Source organism: Colias eurytheme, chromosome 22, assembly GCF_061535395.1.
Source record: "Colias eurytheme isolate Ceu_HAF_F1 chromosome 22, ilColEury1 Martin Lab GWU primary, whole genome shotgun sequence".
NCBI lineage: Eukaryota > Metazoa > Arthropoda > Insecta > Lepidoptera > Pieridae > Colias > Colias eurytheme.
The window spans coordinates 98,078-112,339 of record NC_143001.1 but is presented as its reverse complement, the minus strand read 5'-3'; the positions used below and the strand labels follow the sequence as shown (position 1 = coordinate 112,339).

Sequence of the window (14,262 nt, the reverse complement as noted above, 5' to 3'; positions counted from 1 at the left end):
CTCTGCAATTTTGCACAACAAATGGGTGGATTCTTAGAATGGATAATTAAAATGTGAAAGTGTATTTCCCTAGTTTACCTTAGCGGAGATGTTTACAGGAATATAATTACAGATTCAAAACTACATTTGCAATTAAATACACTTTTTATCATCTAGCTAATACGTTATTTTTTGCTTTTATTATAGGGATAATCATAATTAATATTAAAATTTGGTACCATGATGGGTGAAAATATCACATGAAAATACAAGTACATACTGCATTCAATTTCAAATAGGTTTTTTTTTAAATGGAATCTTATGGGAAAGGAATAATGTGCATTAGCTAGATTATTTTACCATTTAAACAAATAGTGGTAGATTTGTGATATGTGTGTATTTGTTTTATTTAGCTATGATACATTTTTATAAAAAAAATCAATGATTTAATTTCTTATTTATTTAATAATATTATCATCATAGTCTTGGTCTAGATAACATAACAAATAAATTCAATGACTTAATACATTGTGTTCGTGATGTAATTATTTATAATCTGTTTTGTTTTGAACGTTGTTTTGTTTCATAATACTATTCAATAGCTCTACAGCAAGTAGATGTCAACAAAGTATTACATTATCATAAAAGTAATAATTTCAATTAGAGATGTGGTAGTCAAATTAAAATGTAATATATCATCTAGGATTACATATTTACGAACCGTTTAAATAATTAATAAATAGCTTTTGATTTCAAAGGAACATTGGAGATTAATAATTATGACTAATAAGTCGCTTCATTCAATTGTTGTTGAGAAATATAATAAGCAGGTAAACTATGTTTGGTTAGCGTACTTACAAACACTATTAATGAATTATATACTTAGTAAATGTTTTTTCTTAAATACCATACAAAGTTATGTAATAAATAATAATGTAAGGAAGTAATTGCTTTCTCTAGATCTTCTTTTCAGTTTTTCCTATTTGAACAATCGTAATTATTTAAATTATTTAAAAATAGAAAATATAATATTTGTCGAAAGGTAGAGTGAAAGAGTTCCCATGTTTTATATTTCGCTTGTTTTTAAAAATCTTTAAAAATGTACTAAATAGTATAATTTGATAATGTTTGACTAAGGTTTTTCATTAGATTGCTTAAGTCAGTGGGATAATGGATTAAAAGTTTTATGAAAATAATGTTTTTTTTTTATTTTAAATCCTGTACTTACAGTAAAATATACTTAAATGCTATTTTAAGATGATATCAGTAACGTGGTTTACATAATTTGTTAAGAATCTGAAAGAATGAAAAATAAAAATAAAATCTTATGTCTGAATGATTTTAACCAGGCAAAAAACAATACATAAACAACGAATGCACATTACATCTTCTTAATATATATATGTATATAAATCTCTCTCAATGTTTGTCCTCAATGGACTCCTAAACCACTTAACCGATTATAATAAAATTCGCACACTATGTGCACTGTGCAGTTCGATCCAACTTGAGAGATAGGATAGTTTAAACATGTAGGTACCACGAGCGAAGCCGGGGCGGACCGCTTGTACTATATAAAATAAAATTTATATCGTGCATATGTTTCTCCTTAATAAGAAATACTTTTTGAAGCAAAAATTTAATTCCTATTACTTAAACGTATTATGAAAAATATGCCTTCTTGTAATTAATGGTTTCCTGTACACTTATAAAATGCCTTTAACATAAATCCAGCAATCAAAGGAAATAGCTTAATCTCCTTCATTCATTCAATATATTCACACTTTCCAACATCGGACATAATATGCTCTACAATTTTTCATAACACACCATACATTACCACTTTTATATAAGAAGCCATCGAATCGTCCTTATTAAATCATCAATGTATATCTTCTTTGATTGAATACTATTATGTAGTTAGTTTCGTGGTGGAAGCCAGTTGCAAGTGCAGAGTGCATTGGCCGGTTATATTTAGAGCCAGGTGGTTCATGGTATTACGTGATTTTTGGTTAAAAATACCGAACTGTTTGCTGCAAGGATTCCATGTGTACATCGTATTTATCGTCTTACTTATAACAACTTCGAAAAAAGCGCTTGAAATTGAAAGTAAAAGTTATATTTTGTCGTGTCTATCTACGACATCAAACTACCTTTTCTTCCGGAATTCCTATCACTATTTCTATTCAGAATTTTGAATAGGAATAGTGATAGAAAGATTCTAACATATATATATATTATGTTTTTTATTGTTATTACGATTGAAACATATATTTAAATCGACAAATCGTGAAACAGCAAACTGCGATTCTTACGCAAAATACGCGTCAGATGAATCAATAAGTAATTTTTATTAAAAAATAAAAATAAGAATCTAAAGTTGTTTTTATTTACATTGGAAAGAGCAATTATATTATTATGGTAAGCATACCTTTACTCTTCTGTAATATGTTAACTCTATAAATAATAGAAATTTAACTAACGTTAGGTATTTTTAGTTTAGTTGCAATCAAATGATAGCTATAGTATGAAAAAATATTATTTTTTTTACATATTTATTTATTTTCAAATTCTTAAACAAACCACAACTCTTTCCAACTAGTAACAGTTTCTCGTTATAAAATTCTGAAACTAATTGAAAATATCTACCATACCAGTAAATTGCAGAATCTTTGTGAATGACAATTTACACCTTTGCAAATGTTTATGGTCGGTGGTAGCGCTTACTATCAGGCGACCCAATGGCCAATACCTTATTATGATATTATATTATTACTAGCTGTTGCCCGCGACTTCGTCCGCGATTACGTCGTTTTTCGTCATTCGTCGTTTAAAAAAAATACGTGACACTTTATTTTTGAATGTTCTTAATTGTCTCTTATAAAAATTAACTACATTAAAATTGAATACTCTGATAAGAAAATCTTAAAATCGGAGGACATCGAAAATCTGAGGAAAACATGAGTGAATTTGATTTAAATTCTACATTACTTAGTAATTCAAATAATAATCTAAATTAAATGTAGATTAACAGTTTGAGCGCATCATTATATAATATGTACCTAAGTATTAAATTACGTTAGTTTACATAGTAATTTTACTAAAAACACGATGACTTTCTTTCGCGCTCGGTACAACAAACTAAGCATGTTTGTGGTACGTGGCCCGCGTCACTCGACCCCCCGTGAGTTCCCCTCCGTTACTATGCGAAAATACATTCGTCGCCCTACTGTAGGAAAAATTGTAATATTTTAAATTCGAGAAATATTGATTTCTTGTATTCGACTATTCGTTGTAGTCGAATACAAAATATACTCGCCTCGCCCACCGTCGCAGAGTGGCAAGTTTATCGGTTTTTTACCGGATACACTTTGGAGAGTGCGCTGCGGAATTGCACGACCTAATTCCGCCATCCCCATTTTTCCATCGTTCGTCGAGGCGCACAGATTCTAGGCATCGCCACATGGTTGACGTTCCATTTACCCGGACAAAGCGGTTCGGATCGTCATTCTTTATTCGAACCGCTAGGGACTGGAACATGCTTCCTGAATCTGTGTTCCCCGACGAGTACAATTTGGAGGTCTTCAAGAGGAGAGTGAACAGGTACATTTTAGGGAAGCGCGCTCCATCTTAGGCCACATCTCAGCTTACCATCAGGCGAGATTGTGGCCAAGCGCTCCCCTATTGTACAATAAAAAAAAAAAAAAAAAAAATATATTTGAAGAAACTTAGGTTGGCCTTCAGGCAAAAGGGATCCTATCAAATTATAAACTTGACCTTGTATCTTAAAAGTAAGCATGAAAGGATCCTCTGATAATTGTTGAGCACCAAAGGATCATTTAAAACGCACTACTATAAGAGCGAATATTGTCTAAGAACTGTTTAGATTGCACATGTTCCTCTAAAAGTAGTGATTTCAAAGGTTCTGGTGTATCTTCAAACGAAAGCCGACTCCTTACTCCTCTTTAAAGCATTACAAAAAGAACATACTACGTTAATATCGCCTATACAGAAGATGATCAATTGTGAGGTTATAAGCAAACCCACTTTTATATTTGTCGGACCACACCACCGAACTCGTAGATTGATCTTCTATGTTTACCTCTAAGTCATTAAGACTGTCGAAATCTGTCTACAGTAAGACGGGCCTCTCGCTATTCGTCCGTTTCAAGAGACCAAATAGTTTTAATTCTTGATCTTTCATTAAACAAACTTATTAATCGTACTTGTCTCAAATAATCTTGTCTCAAATAATGGTAATATTCGCGTCCCTACTCTAGTCATTGCTTATGCTCATGTTCATCTTCAAGAGATCAAATAATATTATGGTGCACCCTATCATTTGTCAAACGGTCTTCATATTGAGTAAAAGTTTCAGATTATCGAGATAAAATATGCCATTTGCGATCAGCTGTGAGACGTTATACCTTCTCAGTGAAGGTTTCGGTCTCACAGGATAGTACATGCCGTTCGCGGTCAGCTGTGAGCCGCAATTCTTGTTGTGAAGCGGTTTCAGGTTCTCGGCATAACACATGTTGTTTTCGGTCAATAGTAAGCCTCTTACCTCTAACGATCCTTGAGAACTCTTATTTCTCATTTTCTTAGCTTTGCTCGAATTTCGATATAAAGATTTTTTAGGTGGCACTGATGCGAGTGAATAAAAATTAAGTTAAAACGGACTGAGAGTGTTATAATCATCAATCATCATCATCATCAATAACATATAATAAAATTGTGGAAAAGCTATGTCTGTACAATGAAAATATGTAGAAAAAAATTAGCAGGTGTTATTATTAAATCGATCTTGAACCCAAAACTGTAGTTAAAAAATTTAAATTATTTTAAATTTAATTTTTATTAAAAAAAATTCTGTTTGTCTGTATGTTTGTGCACGCTAATCTCAGAAACGGCTTATCCGATTTAGATGTGATTTTCACTAATGTATTGTGGTAATCTTCATTTAACATTTAGTGTTTAATTCATGTCAATCGGTTCATAAATAAAAAAGTTATGACAATTTATAAGTAATCACGGCGAACATTTGCTAAGGCATTCTATTGTACACTGTACAGTGTACGATAAAACGCAATTTATCTGTTATACGCTACAGTTATTCCTTTACATGTCCAGATGATCATATCAAAATTCCCCAAGGGTTTGGGGGTAAGCTGAGGTAGTAGGGGGGGGTGGTCAAATTAACATTATGGTTACTTCTAATAGGTAAATTTTCCACATAAAATGTCCTTTAAATTATGTCGTATTATATTTTTAACCCCCGACGCAAAAAGACGGGTGTTATGTGTTTGACTGCTATGTATTTATGTGTGTGTGTGTGTGTCTGTCTATGGCACCGTAGCTGGCTAACAGGTAAACCGAATTAGATGCGGCTTTTTTTTTGTTAGGCAGCATATTTTCCGACGCTGGTTCTTAGATAAATTGTATCAAAATCGGTTCATCCACTTATTATACCTACATAGGGGTAAAAGTGGGAATGAAAAAAATGATATAATAATTTATTTTTAAAGATCGTCGGGAAGTTTATGAAATTATTTATTCCTTTTTCTATACACTTTTCTTGGTCTAAACGGTTTAGTTACGTGCTCCCTCTCTCTCTCTTCAGCCTTTAGTTACGTGCGTGAGACAGGAAACATCTAATTTGGATTTGTTCCTGGATTTGATAAAAATTGAGTATCGATTAAGCTGATCAGTGGCTACACCATACATTATTAAAAACATCCATTTAAGAAAGGAAGGAAATAGAATTTGCTCCTCTCCCCCCCTGGTTCCTAAAAAATAATATGACATAATTTAAAAGAAATTTTACGTAGAATTAGTTAGGCATTTCTTTTTTGATTTTCGATATTATATACTAATCATAATTTTTAATTACAATATTATGTAGTAACTATTTGGTATAGGTTAGGCATTTCATTTCTTGATTTTCTTTAATAAGTTGGTTGGTACGTAAGTTTTTTAGCTCAGTTTAGTAAGAAATTTTAATAACAATTCTTTTAATTATTTATGGTAGTAGGTACGTATTTACTCAATAATTGTATGTTAAGTAGTAATTCAGCATTGGCGTAGCCACGGTGGGGCTGGGTGGGGCGCTTACCCTGGCTTTGATCTGGTAGGTACCAATTGTGAAGGGGAGTGGGCGTGGGCGTTGGCGTGGGCCTGGGAGTGGGCGTGGGAGTGGAAGCATGAAAATAAAAACAATTATTGTTGCCCCACCCTGAGCCCATGGTCATAGGTCCCATAGTCACTATTCCACGCGGACGAAGTCGCGGGCACAGCTAGTAGACAAATATAATCAGAAAGCTTTGAACTCCTAAGCTCAACCATAAAAGATATATGATGTCGGGAGATATTTTTTATATAATATGGAGAACATTTCTTTCATACTTGATTTCTGTGTAGCTTTAACCCTTAAGGTTGCACACGCGACGAAAGCTTAAAAATGGAGTTACTGCTCTGCTCACAAATATGAAAAATAATTGTACCAAGTTTCGTTTAAATCCGTCGAGTAGTTTTTGTTTCTATAACGGTTATACAGACAGACAGACGGACAAAAATTTTTGGCGTCAGTGTCGATCCCTAATCACCTCGTGATAGTTATTTAGGAAATATATATTTCATGTACAGAAGGTCAACTCTACAGATTTAATATAAGTATATAAGTATACATATAATTAGATTCCAATTTCCATGTAACGTTAAATTCGACTATACAATAACTAACAGACAACGCAGGTTACTCTCGTTTCCGTAAGTTGAGGCGGCTACATATTCGGTCCTCATAACTTCACTTTTTGTGAACGAAACGACAGCGTGGTTTAATTCGATGCCAACACCATCAAAAAAAAGGAAATATTTTTAATTGTGAAAAAATATTATGATTTACACTATTAATACTATTTTAACATTAACACAAAATATAAGACTGTGAGTGTGTAAAAATAAATCCAGCTAGTTTCACATCAAACTTATGTTTTTAATTAGGTATACGACATGAAAATATTATATTAATTACCAAGCAATAATCATACAGGTAAATACTGAACAAAAGTATTAACAGTCAAAGTATATTTTTACTTACAACATGTAAATGATGAAGGAATAATAATTATCAACTAACTAACCTTTTTGTATTATAAAGAATAGATAAAATTCGACCACTAAAGAATGCTGGTTCGAGTCCCGCCTCGTTATCAAATTTTTAAAACACGAAGATTTTTAAAAATGTAACCAATGAACACAATCAATATTAGATTAACTGAAATGGTGTCTAGTTTGACGTAAAATAATAAACATCTACCCTCACTTTTAAAAATGTAGTATATTCACACGAATTATAAGCGCACCTTATAGGGAAGGGAAGATATGGGTTAAAGAGTTAAATAAATAAATAACATAATTATATTTCAATTATTAATTTTTAACATTGTGTTCAGTAGTGCTAACATGTAAATTGATTTGATTTTTACGAAATCTCATAGATGGCGCTGTTTCAAATTTGTATACTAATAAATTCATTAAACTGATTCTCTGCCCAAATTACGTAAATGACATAGTTTTTATTGTGTAAAGCTAGATAATAGCATGGCTTATCCGAAACCAACATTTAAACATGAATCTTTAGATTGTACGCTGTCGTAATACACGGAATACGTAAGAAAAAAAAAGGTTCACAGCTCCTCCCCCGGAGGTGATAGCATGATAATATGTTTAAAAAAGCCTCACCCGACCTGTTGCAGTACTTTTCGAGATTAGCCTGGACAAACATACAGACAAACAGACAAACAGACAAACAGACAAACAGACAAAAATTCTAAAAACTATGTTTTTGGCTTCTATATCGATTATAGATCATGGATTATGTATTCTTTTAAAAAAATATTCAATGTACAGTTTTGACTTTCCTACGATTTTATTATATGTATAGACGATGAAATAAAATGTTGACATGATTTTAAAAGAGCAATTACCTACTGAGTTTCTTGTTGGCTCTTCTCTAAAAAAACTAATTTCCGACCGTGGCACATGTATAATTGATATATGCATTTTGACCAAGCAAAATTAAAAAAATAATTAATATTAATGTTTGAGTATATATCTAGCTGTAACTCTCTATGTAAACTAATTTTCTAAAGAGGAAAGATTGGTATTAACTAAGTATGTTTGTAGCGAATTGACTCAAAAAGTACTGAACTGATTTGTAAGAAACTTTACAGTGACATAGATTATTCATTAGAATAACACATGAGCTCTACTTGATTTTGCCTGCAGATTCGTCCGTAGGTGAATCCGCGCGGCACAGCTAGTATAATATCTCTATTATACCTATAAAAATGAATCCCAGTCTCCCTTGGTCTCGGCATCACGCGTGAACGGGTTGACCGATTTCGATAATTTCATTTTTTTAAATATTCCATGAAGTACTAGGATTATTCTTATGGAGAGAAAACTTAAACATGTAGGTACATGAAGCCGGGGCGGACCGCTAGTAATATAAATAATATTCAGTACTCGAGAAATTTAATTGCTACAAAGAGCATTTTGTTTTCTCAACTAATTATTTCACTATCTTGTGACCTTGAAAGAAATATAAATACGAATGTGACCCTGAAAAGAACAGCTGTAGCCGCTGCGACGTAATTGTTTAGGTTAATTTCATAAATTCACACTAACTGTTGTATTTTATGCAATTTAATCGAATCTGATAATAATCATTACGAATAAAATAGTAAATAAAAACTTTTAAAGCTTTAGTTATCCAACTACATACCTACTACAACTACATAAGTACTACATTTAATTTTCAAGATCGTTAGCACAGCAGTCGTAGTTACAATAATAAAAAGCTTATGTGTCATTATTTCTATTCTACCTCTGTCCGCTACATAATATTTAAGGTTTTTATTAGGTATAGGTTATAATAATTTATGTGTTCATATCTTGAGAAAATAAAGTTAGTTTTTATTGATTTTGTGCTATATAAAGATTTGATTTATAGATAGGTGCAACAAAAATTGTCCAAATAATATATTTTCACGGTATGTTGAAATCCTGCCTAATAATATCAAATTAGTTGGTAACAATTGGGACTAAAGTAAATGTGTCGTCACATCATGTCCGGAGGGACAGATAGGCGGACAAATTAAATGTAACGAGATGAACGGCCGCAAAGATGAGTGATTCGTAGATGTGACAGTTTCTAAAATCCGTCAGTAATCAGTATTCTATTTTTTTTGTGACATTACTGTAAAATTATTTATTTTATTTTATTTATTTGGTTCAAAAATTGGAATTGAAACAAATAAGCTTAAAAACTATTTACTAAGAAAGATTTGCGTAATAAGCCCTAAATTAGACACGCATCACGCATAGTGAAACTACTTATACTAACAGATAGTAAACATAATAATTTTTTAAAGAAAACTTGAAACTAAGATCAATCAAATAAAACTAAAATTTTTACTCATCGCAGAACTAGAGAAAATATCGAAATGTAACCGAATATGTATCATAATAGTATGAACATAATATTATAATAGATTGATTTCTGAAGGTAATCTAGCTTATTGTATAAGCGGTGGGTATTATAAATAAAAGCACAAGCAATTTTTTGTATCATATTTAATTCCTTCATTCATTGTAGTTTGTGTTATAATATGTTCCACATAGCTCGTACATTGACCTCTCAGAGAGCATAACATCGGAGGCTTAAACCACCCACTTCCACATCTGCTTGCCGCTCTATGTCCGCTGGTCGCGTGCGGGTTGTGCCGCGTGCCGCGCCGCAATCACTGCTCTAATTGACTACTTGCTGTACACTGCAGACCATGTGTGTTGGTACCATTAACAATGTTAATATTTTTAAACTCTCGATGTTAAATTTTGATTTTATTTTATAATAAAACTTAATATATAACTTATAATATAACTATCGAGTCAAAAGTCGACTCTGAAATCTAAATTAATACAACACAAATAAAATAAACGTCAAAGGATAAAACCAACTATTAAATAGTTTACAGAACTACTTAAACATTAGAACTGAACATAAACAGTATTGCTTTGGTTAACTAAATAAAAACCAAATTGTTTTCCATTAGAGAAACCAATAATAGAAAATGCTTAATTAACTGCATCGTAGTAAAAGTAAGTAAGTCGTAAGTAAATCGAAATAGTAATTTCATATGAACTATCTATTTAGAATTCACAGTAAAAATGTATCCAAGAATTTATTTAGAATATAATATGTACTACCTTTTTTTTATGAAAAAATACATTTAAATCACCTACATAAAGCACTTTAAATGCAAATTGATATATTTGTTTAATATAGCAAGCTCAATTTTATGGCCACCACATGTACACAGCTAATCCCGTCAACTAGTCCCTCGACTAAATCCATCATTGTATCACTGTCCCTTCGTTTGTCCCGCTAATTGGCGCTAGTTGCTCTTTTGGGGCAAGGGGTTTGGGCCATGGGCCGTGGGCCGTGGGACGATTAGCTTTATCGACTGCGAACTGACAGATTGACATCAATGAATTGGGTGTTAATATTATTAGTTCATTATTTGATATTTGCTGTGGATTTGTGCGGCTTATTTGTAGATTCAAATTAAAGTAAACATAGAGTAGGTTCATTTATATTTGGCATGATACAGTCATGCGAAAATGTTATTTGAAATAATATTATGTTAAAGTAAAATGCATGAGCCTGCAAGTAACCTTTTATTTTGTTTGATAATATGTACAAAATTGTGTTTCTAATATTATGTTATTTAAACATTAATAATAAAATAATCTTTAAATATATTTTTTTTATTTATATAGATTGTATTTTCATGAACGTCTATAAACGAGATTAAACATAATGTGTTTTACGTTATCTTGTAAAAAACTGAGCTTAACGTTATTCGTACCAAAATACATAAAAAATTACTTCATTCGTATTGATTAAACCTAAATCTTAAACTACTCTAAATATTATATTATTTAGCAGTGACTAGCCAATGTTCATCTCGTAAAATCAAGTTTTATTGAAATCTCTGAAGACACATTTGGAAAAATAGGTAAATAGAATCAAATGTATAAAAGTGTCACACTGATGAGAATATACGAGGATTGCTAAACAAATCATGCCATTTTAATGAACCAATAAGCTATAATTCCCACGATTGTCCCATGGCCCATGGCCCGTGTTTGCTGAGACAACACGAGGGGCCAGTACGGGTTGAATTTAATTCCTTTCGTCTTATTGTTGTAGAATTTGATTAGAATTGGGTTCAGTAATTGTTACACTATGTGACAAGGATGTAACTCGCGGTTTAATTCCAGTTTAAATTTGAAACAATTTCTGAATCTATTTCTTATTTCTTTCCAATTGTTGGTTTTCTCTTTGTTTAAATGGCTTCGGTTTGATTTTATTTTACTTATTGCCGTTTTGATTTGGATTATCACTTTTAATCAAACGATTTGGATTATTCACTTGAAGTGTCAAAGAGAAGAGGTTTTCTATAATAGGTAGTACCTACAAATTAAGATTTTTCCTTTCTATGTTTTCCATTTATTCAAATACGATTAAATCACAATGCAGGTCACATCTATGATCTAAATTCTAAAACATTTCTAAATAATTATATTTAGTCTATTAAGACGTAGGTCGTTATGTCACTTTATCCATTCTAATGTTTACTGTCCGCCCAAATTTTACACAAATTAGTTCATATCAGGCGTTTTTGTTCCATAAGAGCCCCCGCAGACCACAGACTTTTTATCGGCAGATAGTTTGGTCGGGCTCTTAATCAGTACGCAGATGTAAGCAAATGCGCACACTATGACGATTAGGTATCGGCCGATAAACAAGTTTGATGGGCTTCCCGATTCAATTCAAACTAAACTGTCGGTAAACTATCGGCCGACTGTATAATCAGTATTGACTCCCTACCACACGCGCACACACGACGATTTTTTAGTCGGCCGACTAAGCCGATAGTTTAGTTCGCTCTGAGCTTTGACAGCGAATGGTCGGCCGCGCGTGTAAAATGGCGTCACTTTCTCAGTCGCTTATTTCGGAATCTTCGATCATTACTTTGATCGAGGAAGTCGAAAAACGCCCTGCACTTTACAAGAAAAATCTAAAAGAGTACTGTGACGTAAATGTAAAAAAAAAACTGTGGGAGGAAGTTTGCGAAGCTGTTGTTCCTGATTGGAATGAGCTTAGTGCTCAAAATAAAACAAATCAAGGTACGATACATTTTTATTTATTTACATTACACTTTATTATATTGACACGGAATTGAGCCTGCAGGAGATATAAAGTATGACGACATGTATTGCCGAACATTATTCATATTATTTCTTCCTCGGTTATTTCCATTTGTATTGAAGTTATTCATAGTACAACTGTAGAGAGTGTCTTTAAAATGTATTCCATCTTTGATTCGTACATAATTGTGTAGGACACAGCAAGCTTTAATAATTTTAACACAAAAATTAATATTTACGTCAATTGGACGGTGAAAAATACGCCATTTATTAGCTAGAATCCCGAAAGTACATTCAACCATGCGTCGAGCTCTTGTATGTCTATAGTTGAAAATTCGCTTGGTGTAGTTTAAATTTCTTTTTGCATAAGGGCGTAATATATGATTTCCAAGTCCAAACGCTTCATCGCCTACGACTGAGAATGGAATAACATCTCCGACATCATCATTAGGCAATTGCCTTCCAAAAGGAATATTTAGTCGATTCTCGGAAAGCCGTTTACCCATTTCTGATGTTTTAAATATTTCCGAATCACTAGCTGTTCCATAAGAACCAACATCAATGTACACAAATTTATAATCGGCATCTGTCCAAGCCATCAAAACGCAGGAGAAGAACTTTTTGTAGTTAAAATATGATGAACCGGAATGTTCTGGCTGTATCATCCGTATATGTTTGCCATCGATCGCTCCAATGATGTTTGGAAAATTTGTGCGACTGTAGAATTCGTCTGCTATTTCAATCCAGTCATCTTCTAGTTTGGTTGGCATATATAACGGTTGAAGCATATTCCATATTTGCTCACATGTACTTTTTGTAATATCTCGTATTGTAGAAGCTCCCATCAGATAATCAAAAGACAATGAATTGAAACTTGCTCCAGTAGCCAGATACCTGTAATGAATTAATTATATTTTATTATTTTTCAGGCCGCGATATACAAAAAAAATGGGCCAATTTACGGACTTGCTTTCGCCGAGAATTAAATGCACAAAAGAACACAAAGTCGGGGCAGGCTTCGGTCAAGAGGCGTAAATACGTATACTTTGAACAATTATTATTTTTACTTCCATGCATGGAAAATCGTCAAACGGAAGGTAACCTGAACCTGGCCCAGGATACTTCAGAAAATGCGGAAGATGATGAAGAAACTGCTCCATCCGCTTCCGCACCTTCCGCACCTCCTCGCCAGAAGAAAACTCGTGTTTCGAAGAATACGGATTTGGATGAAGCAATATTAAAAGCATTAAATGAGACTAATGTTGATGAAGATGTAAACTTTGCATTGTCTCTTGTCCCATCACTCAAAAATTTAACCGCAGATGAAAAACTCGATGCTAAGATTAGTATTCTTAACGTATTTAAACAGATAAGACTTGGTAGGCGTGTTCAGCCTCTTTCTCAACCAACATACACCATACTGCAACAACCCATAAACTCTTTTCCTGTTTACCAACGAGGGACTAACATCTTGCCGCCACAACAACAATCTCAGGCTTATACATCCGGTTCTACACCATCCCCCACTATACCACAAACAACCATTCAAAATGTTTCATCACCAGCTGATTCCAACATGTCAGCCGAGTCATATTATACAAATTTTTCAGAAGATTCCCAAATATACGACTTGTAAACTTGGCATTTGAATTATTATATATAATAAATAATTAAAAATATGTTTTGTGGTTTATCTTACCTTATCGTAACGCTCAATCTCTCCTCCACAGGTATAGATAGTCTTAAATTTGTATCCTCCTTCGCTATTCCTGGTCCAATTAATTTGACAAGTTGGTTGAAGCTAGTTATGCTCATTCGATAAAAGGCGAAAAATTTTTTCGGGTAATCGAGTAATTTGGAATGCATAGTGTAAAATTTTCCATTTAATAATCTATCACTAAAGATAGGATGCACCCAATACTCTCGAGCTCTCTTTTTAATTTTCCTCCTCCGGTGTATGAGAGCAATAATAACAATTCTATGCAATGTTTTATTAATTTTCATTGT

The 14,262-nt window shown here is 32.7% G+C and overlaps 1 protein-coding gene across 1 annotated transcript; it reads left to right on the top strand.

Moving 5' to 3' along the window:
- Positions 1-11,735: 11,735 nt before the first annotated feature.
- On the top strand, positions 11,736-13,927 carry LOC149898446 (uncharacterized). The gene is made up of 2 exons (XM_090115092.1): positions 11,736-12,234; positions 13,185-13,927. Exons 1-2 carry the CDS (start codon positions 12,012-12,014, stop codon positions 13,889-13,891), a joined length of 930 nt encoding a protein of 309 aa, XP_089971218.1. The 5' UTR covers positions 11,736-12,011; the 3' UTR covers positions 13,892-13,927.
- The last annotated feature ends 335 nt before the right edge of the window (positions 13,928-14,262 follow it).

Bases quoted from the DNA above. Each gene is read 5' to 3' on its own strand.
- LOC149898446 (XM_090115092.1), top strand. From the start codon at position 12,012: ATGGTCGGCCGCGCGTGTAAAATGGCGTCACTTTCTCAGTCGCTTATT. The intron at 12,235-13,184 runs GTACGATACATT...ATTATTTTTCAG, and splicing joins TCAAAATAAAACAAATCAAG to GCCGCGATATACAAAAAAAA.